Source organism: Leguminivora glycinivorella, chromosome 21 (genome assembly GCF_023078275.1).
Source record: "Leguminivora glycinivorella isolate SPB_JAAS2020 chromosome 21, LegGlyc_1.1, whole genome shotgun sequence".
NCBI lineage: Eukaryota > Metazoa > Arthropoda > Insecta > Lepidoptera > Tortricidae > Leguminivora > Leguminivora glycinivorella.
This window is the reverse complement of record NC_062991.1, coordinates 16762574-16771849: the sequence shown is the minus strand read 5'-3', so window position 1 is coordinate 16771849 and position 9276 is coordinate 16762574. Positions and strand designations below refer to the sequence as shown.

Here is a 9276-nt window from a genome sequence, read left to right as displayed (position 1 = left end):
AAAACGTAGGATCCGATGCGCAGCTCCAATCCGCAGAGCGAAGGTTGTTGAAGAATACCTAGAACAAAAGAAAAATATGAGACAGAGACAGCAAAAGCTCAGACAAACAGTTGGAAGGAGTTCTGCTGTAAGCAGGATAGAGAGAGTGTCTGGGATGGCATCTATAGGGTAATAGGAAGAACCATACAGAGAAAAGAGGACAGACCGCTGGAACAAAACGGCGAGGCACTAGACGCAAAAGGCTCTGTTAAATTGTTAGCAGAAACCTTTTACCCAGAAGACCTCACATCCAGCGACAATGCGTTCCACCAAAACATCAGGCAGAGAGCTGAAATGGTGAATGCACAGGAGCATGTGGGACCAAGCGACCCACAGTTCACCATGGAGGAACTAAAAACTGCCAGTGAGTCTTTCAACCCTAAAAAAGCTCCTGGAGACGATGGCTTCACCGCTGACATATGTCTTCAGGCTATAAGATGCGTCCCGGAACTATTCTTACAGCTTCTGAACAAATGCCTGGAACTCAACCACTTCCCGGAAATATGGAAGAGAGCCACGGTAATTGTACTGAGAAAGCCTGGCAAAAGTGACTATACTGTTCCGAAAGCGTATAGGCCAATAGGCCTCCTGCCAGTGCTCGGGAAAACCCTTGAAAAAATGTTGGTGGCCCGCCTCAGGTTCCATCTGCTACCGAACATGAGTACCCGCCAGTATGGATTCATGCCGCAAAGAAGCACCGAAGACTCCCTCTATAACCTAATGCAATACATCCGCAGTAAAATCAATCATAAGGAAATTGTCACAGTGGTATCCTTGGATATAGAGGGAGCCTTCGATAGCGCATGGTGGCCAGCGATAAGAGTCCGACTGGCGGAAGAAAACTGTCCGCTGAACCTGAGACGTACTTTTGATAGCTATCTCTGCAATCGGAAGGTGATTGTCAAGTACGCAGGAGAGGAGTACGCCAAAAGCACAAACAAAGGATGTGTCCAAGGGTCAATCGGAGGCCCAATCCTTTGGAACCTCCTATTGGACCCCCTCCTAAAAAGCCTAGAAGCGAAGGGAGACTTTTGCCAGGCTTTTGCAGACGACGTGGTCATGGCATTCCACGGTAAAACGGCCCTGGAAATCGAAAGGCGTGCAAACTCTGCTCTTGAATACGTTCGGGCGTGGGGTGTCGATAACAAATTAAAGTTCGCTCCGCAAAAAACAAACGCGATGACGATCACTAAAAAATTAAAATACGACACTCCTCGCCTGACCATGGGAGGGATCGGGATAGACATGTCTGACGAAATAAAACTGTTAGGGGTTACTATAGACCGGAAGCTCACCTTTAATACCCACATTTCAAACGTCTGTAAAAAGGCTACTGGCGCGTATAAACAGTTGGCAAAGGCGGCAAAAGTGAGTTGGGGACTTCACCCAGAAGTCATAAAAACAATATACGTGGCTACCATGGAACCCATTGTACTGTACGCCGCCAGTGTCTGGGCACCAGCTGCCAATAAAGAAATGGCAAAAAGGCAGTTCGAGGCACTACAACGCGGGATAGCCCAAAAACAGTGCAAAGCCTACCGCACTGTCTCCATGAACGCAGCGCTTGCGCTGGCCGGGATGATCCCTCTTGACCTCCGAATCCGCGAGGCGGCCTTGTTATACGAGGCCAAAAAGGGAATATCCCGACCGGAGCTGGCGGACAGAGAAGTGGAGCGCATGGCCCCAGCAATGAAAGCACCTCACCCAGCCGATTATATGACGCTGGGATTTCTCAGCCTGGAGAACAGAGAAATGCTGGATCAAAACTGTAATTTTGATGTTCGCATTTTTACAGACGGGAGCAAGATCGAGGGCAGGGTGGGGGCCGCACTATCCATATGGAGTGGCGATGTTGAAACAAAAGCCCTCAAGCTTGCTCTCCCCAAGTACTGCACCGTATTCCAGGCTGAGCTCCTAGCACTATGCGAGGCGACTCGAGCTGTAGCGGGGCATAGCGCGACGTCCTTTGGTATATACAGTGACTCCAGAGCTGCTCTGCAAACAGTCATAAACCATCGTTGTTTCCACCCGCTAGCTGTAAAAACGAGAGATCACATCAAATCAGTATCTCTCCAGAATAAAGTATTAACCTTATTCTGGATCAAAGCACATGCGGGATTGGAAGGCAACGAAAGAGCCGACGAACTAGCCAAAGAGGCAGCCTTGAGATTCAAAGGACGTCCACACTACGATCTTTGCCCGGTCTCCTACGTAAAGCGAGAGATTCGAGCTGAGACGCTTGAGGAGTGGGATCGCAGATATAAAACGGGCAGCACTGCCTCGACAACCAAACTGTTTTTCCCGAACATAGAAGCGGCGTATCGGATAGTGCGAAAAATTAAACTGGATGGAATAACCACACAATTACTCACGGGGCACGGCGGATTCTCCGAGTACCTGAACCGCTTCAAGTGCAAGGACGATCCGTCGTGTTCATGCGAACCCGGGAAACCGGAAAGTTTAATACACATCCTAACAGAATGTCCCCAATTTGGAAAAACTAGACACAACATTGAAGCCGAGATAGACGAAATTATCAGCATAGAAAACTTCAGTAATATAGTATGTAGTGATGAAAAAAGGGACAAGTTTTTAAAATATTGTGTAAAAATAGTGACAATTGTAGTAAATAAAAATAAGTAGTTATAGATAAAAATATGATAGTCATATATTTTTTGATAAAAATATTAATACTGTCATATGCAAAAAATTGTAAATAAATAGAAATGTAAGTAAATTAGAAATAAAGGCAACCAATGTTAAATAAAAGAAATAAAAATACACCCCAATAAACTCCCGCAAATCCCCCAATGTCCTATATCTGACTGCCAACCGTTGTATTTTACTTACACCATTACAAAAGATAAATATAGTTAGCTGAGAATCCCACTCAGAATAGTAAGAAAGATGATGTATGAATGAAAGACTTGTATGAAGCATAAAAGTGCGAGAAGAATAACTGCGAGAACTGGAATGAATGAACAACAGATAGAAAAAGACTCCGATAATGTTGGAGGAACAAGTAAAAAAAAAACCTAACCTAACCTAACCTAACCTAACCTTTTTTTTTTTTTTTTTTTTTTTTTTTTTTTTTTTTTTACGAGGGGAAAATGCATTACGCATACCGTCCCAGGCGCGGGGACTGGCCTAGGACGGTTATGTGGGACTCCCATATTGGTAGGCTGATGAGACCCATGGTGTACCCACTAAAAACCCCTCGATTTCCGCCTCTGGGCTATAAGGCGAGGTCACAGGCACGTTTTTTCACTCTTCCGCAACCTCGCCAGCGGCGTTCCGTATTCCGGACATACATCTGTGGAGGATTCCAGTCCATCTCCCTCCAAATCACCATTCAGTAAGTGCGCTACGGCTGCAGCGCACTGGCCGCCCCAGGGACCCCTATGTAGGCGACAGACGTCCCCGAGTCTGTCACCCACAGGGGCCCCTAAGGGGGCAGTCGGCGGTCATACGCCAGTCGCCGCCGCCCCACGCGCTTCCGGACCTAACCTAACCTAACCTAACCTAACCTAACCTTTTTTTTTTTTTTTTAAGAGGGGAAATGCTTTACGCATACCACCGGGGCGCGGGGACGGGCCCCGATGGTTATGTGGGACTCCCGGGCTAATGAGACCCGGTTTACCCACTAAAACCCCTCTGTTGCCGCCTCAACGCTATAGGGCGAGGTCACGGGCACGCTACGAACTCTTCCGTAACCCCGCCAGCGGCTGTCCGGACTCCGGACGCGTCTCCGGGGAGACCTCCCCGTTCATCTCAATGGGCGCGTCGGTCTTGTGACGCGCCCAGCCACGCAGGAGCTTTTATGTAGGCGACAGACGCCCCCGAGTCTGCCGCCCACAGGCACCTTTAAGGTGGTAGGCGGCGGTCGTATGCCAACCGCCGTCGCCCCACACGTTTGCGCCGTATTGGCTGGGAGGCCGGGTCCTCCTCCCTGCTGCGCTCTGCCGCCTCCTTCTGCGCCATCACGTCCTCGCAGAAGGAGGCCATCGCCTTCCACGGCCTCTCTCCGCCCACCATGGATTTCACCACAGCGGGCAAAGTGAGGTCGTTCCCCACTACAGCCGCGAGTGCGGCTCTCTGCTCCGCCCACGCTGGACAGATTGCCAGCGTGTGTAGCGCTGTGTCTTCAGCGTCACCGCACTCGTGGCACTCCGCCGTCGGTTCTCGTCCTGCCACCCTACACAGGTATCTCCCGAAGCAACCATGCCCCGAGAGGATCTGGGTAAGGTGGAAGGAGAGGAACCCCTCCTTTCTTCCGACCCATTCCTCCAGAACGGGCCGGATGGCTCCGATGGTCCAGTGGCCAGCAGTCGGCGCCTCCAACCGCTCTTTCCACTTTCGGAGGAGCACTTGACGGGAGTCGAGCCTCCACCGTCTAACCTCCTCCAAGAGTGGATACACCCCCTGGCCCGCGCTTCGGTGACACGCCAGTATATGTCGGCCATCACCGCTGCGTCGAGGTCCCAGGGTGGGGTCCCCGCCAGCACGCACGCTGCCTCGTAGGAGACAGTGCGGTATGCCCTCGCCATCCTGGCCGCCATGACCCGCTGCGGCCTCCGCAATTGGGCCTGGTTTTGGGCGTCCAGGGAATAGGCCCAAATTGGCGCCCCGTACAGGGCCATCGACCGCACCACTCCTGCGTACAACCTCCGGCAGCCCGCGTTTGGTCCGCTGACGTTGGGAATGAGCCGACTTAGAGCCGACGCCGACGCGATAAGTTTGGGAGCAAGTCGCTTGAAGTGCTCCCTGAAGGTCCACCGGCTATCAAGGACTATGCCTAGGTACCGCATTGTCGACTTGATGCCGATGGACGTCCCACCCACCACCAAGCAGGAACCCGCCGGAGGGGCTTTCCGGGGCCCATGGAAACACAGGGCCTCGGATTTGTTCAGAGCCACCTCAAGCCCCAGCTTTCTAATGCGAGCCACTACGGACGCCACTCCCGCAGTGGCTCGAACCAACGCCTCCCTGAAGGTGCTCCCACGAGCCGTAACCAGCGTGTCGTCGGCATAACAAGTTACGCCGACTCCTGGTGGGTATGCACCCCGTAGCACATAGTCGTACCCGATGTTCCACAGGAGCGGCCCTAGGACGGACCCCTGTGGAACACCGCACGACAGCTCTTTTTTCCTCCATGCGCCGCTGGTGGGGTACCTGATGGTTCTATCAGTGAGATAGTCCTCCACCGTCTTCCTCAGGTACCCAGGCACAACGTGACGCCTCAGTGCCGCCTTGATGCACTCCCAGGGTAGGGAGTTGAAAGCGTTGGCGATGTCGAGAGACACCGCCACAACCACCTCGCCCCGGGACACTGCATCTTCCGCCAGAGCCCTCACCCTCGCGATTGCGTCGATGGTGGACCTGCCCCGGCGGAAGCCGAATTGGTAGGCACTAAGGTCTGGTCCCGCCTCCTCGAGGTGCCGGTTCAAACGAGCCGCCACCACGCGCTCGAGCAATTTGCTGGCCTCGTCCAGGAGCACTATCGGCCTGTAAGCTGAGGGCGAGTCAGCCGGCCGCCCCTCTTTGCGCAAGAGGACCAGCTTTCCTGATTTCCAGGAACGAGGGAACCGCCCCTGCGCCAGGCAGCTGCTGAATAGCGCCCTCAGACGCGGCTCAAGTGGGCCCAGAGCCAGGACCCAGGCCCGGCCGGGGACTCCGTCAGGGCCAGGGGCAGTGTGGCTTTTCGCTCGGAGTCGTAAAACCACCGCCCCCAGTTCAGCCTCCGTTACTTCCGGCGCGTCTCCCTCGTCTGCCACCCTCCCTCTGGGGGGTATCATGGGTGGAGGTGTGTGCTCGTCTGTTGTTGTTGGGAACAGGGCATCAACGACCTGCTCCAGGAGCTGTGGTTGGAGACTCTGCGTGAGCGGTGGCGCCCAAGGGCGAAGCTTGCGCCTCACCATCTTGTACGGCCTACCCCACGGATCGTTGTTCAGAGTCTCCAACATCTCCTTCTCTGCCAGATCCTTCGCTCTGCCGATTGCCCCCTGCAGTACTTTGACGGCCGTCGTGTACGCTGCATACAGCCGCTCCTCCTCTGGCGCGTCTCGGATACGCCGCCTTCGGTAGTGAGTGTACTGGCGTCTCGCAGCAACACACGACTCACGCAGTTGCGCAAGTTCAGCGGACCACCAGTACACAGCACGTTTAGGAGGTATCGGGCCCACTCGCGGCATCGCAGCATCGCACACCTCGACCATGGCACTCCCCATCCTCTCGGCTTCCGCGTCAACCTCCACTGGGGCTTCGACGGCTGGCAGCCAGGCTTTCACCACGGCTGCTTCGAGCAATACCTCCCGGTCTAAGCGTTTGACTGCCCAACGCGGGCCGTCCCCTTGCAAAGGCCGGTTCAGACCGATCGGGTTGACTGGAAGTGTGGAGACTTCAAACCGAATGTATCGGTGATCCGACAACGTCTCCACATCTTCCAACACTTCCCAGCCTCGAACACGGCGCGCCAGGGCAGCGTTCGCGAACGTGACGTCCACGATGGAGCCACCCTGTTGCCGCACACACGTGTTGACCGACCCTCGGTTGAGGACGACCAGCCCAGTCGATATTGCCCACTCCTCTAATTCAGCCCCGCGGGCGTCCGTTGCCGGCGATCCCCACGCAGTGGATTTCGCGTTAAGGTCCCCAGCTACGAGCACCATGCCCGGCCGCCTTCTGCCGATCAGAGCTCCGACCTCGATCAGAAACTGTTCGAATTCGGCCAGAGTCCGGTTCGGCGAGAAGTACGCTCCCACCAGCATAATTTCACCAACCCAGGCCGCAACGTATCCACGGCCCCTTTCTATTCTTTGGGGCGGCGTGGGACCGGCGGGCGAATTGGTGACAATAGCCACTAGGCCGTCTAAGTCGCCAGCCCAGTTGTCCCTAGGTGGGACAGAGTAGGGCTCGGCAATAACCCCCACACTAATCTGCCATTCCGCCAGGCTCTGGTACACAAGGTCCTGTGCTCTGGCGGAATGGTTGATGTTCCCCTGCAGGAAGCTGATGGCCATTATTTATTCAGCGGCCATTGCTTCCCCCAACGCATTGCTGGCCGCGAGTGTTGTTGCGGCCGGCTGGGAGGACTGCGAAGGGGCCGGGGGGCCATCGCGAGTCTTCCTATCCTTCCTCGGTCCTCGGGCAGTGCACGCCTTGGAGCCCAGGGCATGGCTTGCCGACTTACCCGATGCCTCGCACACTGCACAGTGGGGCTCGGCCGAGCATTGTGCCGCCTTGTGGTCCGGCTTTCCACATCGGTAGCACAGACTGCCGCGATCTATTTGCGCTTGGCATTGCGCCCTGACATGCCCAACCTCCAGGCAGCGGTAGCAGCGTAATATTCTGGGCTCCAGCAGCTTCACCTGTGCCGAAGACCATCCAACCAGGAAACGACCACCGTCGGACACCTTCTTTGCCGCCGTGACCGGGCAGCGTACCCAGACTGTACCAAGACCAGTGTGATCCCGGCGGATTTCCCCTGCCTTGACCTGATCCTGAGTACATTCCCCGGCTCGAGCGACGGCGACGACTACCTCCTCCGACGTCACAGAGTCATCCAGGTTGGATAGTCGCAACTCCGCACACTTTGTCGGCCTGGACACTCGGACTTCCTCTCCCAGTTTTTCCGCCAGCTCCCTTGCCAGCTTATCGGCCTTCTCACCGCTGTTCACACCCGGCAGCTGCAGGATCCGTGCGCCAGTGGCTGCCCGCCGAAAACGCAAATCGGAAATGCCCAGATCAGCTAGCTTGACCTTCTCCTTTGCTACGGCCAGCACCTTGGCATACGTTGCGCCGTTTGCCTCCGCTTCCGGTTGCAGCGTCAGCACCACAGCTGCCGATCGCGGCGGGCGAAGACCTCTACTACGTGTCTTTGCCTTTGCCTGAGCCTTCTCGTTCGCTGCCTTCCTTTTTGTGTTTGCCTGGGGCTGCGTCTTCGACTGTGCAGCGGCCCTCCTCCTCGCGCTCCTACTCACCACTGAAGTCCATTGCTGGTCCGAGGACCCAGGTGCAGGGGGTGGCGGCTGCTGACCGCTTGGGGCCGACGGTCCAGCGACAGCAGTGGGCTGTGATTTCGCCTTCTTTCTCTTCTTCTTTGACTTTTCGCCCTTTTGGGGCTCGACCGTAAAATTTGGGGGCCCCGGGAAGGCGTGACCCCTGCCGCTTTCCCCGGTGTGACCGTTTGCGCGGCCTGTCGTCCCCGGTCTACTGCCAGTGGGGTCTGTCCTGTTTTGTTTGGCAGAAGCCTGCCATCTCGCTCCAAGGCTCCGAGTCTGTCGTCAAGGATACGTCCCACCTTAACTGTGATTGCCCCGATCAGGTCGTCCACATGGGGACGTCCGAGGGCAGCGGCGGGCTGCGGCGCCTCCCTGTCTATTGCCTTTGAGGGAGGTGAGTCCCAACGCGGCATTTGGAGCCGTTCCATGTCCTCGCGAATTTTGCGAAGCTCGCAACGCACATCTGCTAGCTCCGCTTTGAGGCGCTTATTTGCGGCCTCTAATTGTCGCGTTTCATCAGACACGGAGTGTGTCCTGAGCTCCTCAAAAACTTCCTTTAACGCCTTGACCGAATCTTTTAGGGCCTTTTGGAAGGTGCCCTTAAGATGGCTCGACTTGTCGGCCACCATCTTGATGGCTTTCAGATTGGCATCTATTCGGTCATTGAGACTCCCTCCCGATCCTCGGTGGACGCTTCAGAGAGTCCCCTTTGGCGGGTTGCGACAGACCGACAGAAGTTCTCCGCCTCCTTTCCTCGCGAAGCCGCAGCTCCTCACGTTTCTCCTTATTGGTGGCCTCGCGGGCCTTTAAGTAATCCCCCGTAGCGTGCAGTTGGGATGCAGTGTCCTCGGCCACTTCCGTCCCATGCGGCAAGCGCGAACCGGAGCCGAGCCGGATGCGCTCGACCAGGACGACGGGTGTTCGGCCCAGCGGATCGGTCTTACTAAAAGGACCAGTTTTGCGGCGCCCCCCCTTTGCTTTCTTGCCCCTCTTGGCAGTGTCTGACAGCAGTGCCCCGACTCCCGCGTCGCTCTCTGAGCCGGAAGAAAGCGCGAGGTCATCCGCGGGCCGCTTGTCGGGCCTCGAGCCCCAGAACTTCGAGGGCACATTCTGAGGTCGAGGGCTCCGCTTGCGCCTTTGGGGGACCCATTTCCACCGAGCCTTCCGAGTCGCCGGTGTCGGTCGCCCCTTCGCCAAACAGGTCACGTCTGTCCAGCCTTGATGGGGAGAAGTACTC

The 9276-nt window shown here is 55.9% G+C and overlaps 2 protein-coding genes across 2 annotated transcripts in view; one reads left to right on the top strand and one right to left on the bottom strand.

Annotated features, from left to right (window-relative positions):
- Positions 1-3190, top strand: part of LOC125237346 — a 4040-nt gene extending 850 nt beyond the window's left edge. The window contains exons 2-3 of the mRNA XM_048144340.1: positions 278-2601; positions 3173-3190. Coding sequence (XP_048000297.1) covers positions 278-2601; positions 3173-3190 — 2342 coding nt within the window. The remainder of the gene's footprint in view (positions 1-277; positions 2602-3172) is intronic.
- Positions 3191-7061: 3871 nt separating this feature from the next.
- LOC125237345 (actin cytoskeleton-regulatory complex protein pan1-like) lies at positions 7062-8668 on the bottom strand. The gene is made up of 2 exons (XM_048144339.1): positions 8198-8668; positions 7062-8150 (listed from the first exon to the last, which is right to left on the bottom strand). Exons 1-2 carry the CDS (start codon positions 8666-8668, stop codon positions 7062-7064), a joined length of 1560 nt encoding a protein of 519 aa, XP_048000296.1.
- Positions 8669-9276: the final 608 nt, after the last annotated feature.

Coding starts and splice junctions, on each gene's coding strand:
- LOC125237345 (XM_048144339.1), bottom strand. CDS start 8,668: ATGGTGGCCGACAAGTCGAGCCATCTTAAGGGCACCTTCCAAAAGGCC. Junction 8,151..8,197: donor CACCGGGGAAAGCGGCAGGG/GTCACGCCTTCC, acceptor GAGCCCCAAAAG/GGCGAAAAGTCAAAGAAGAA.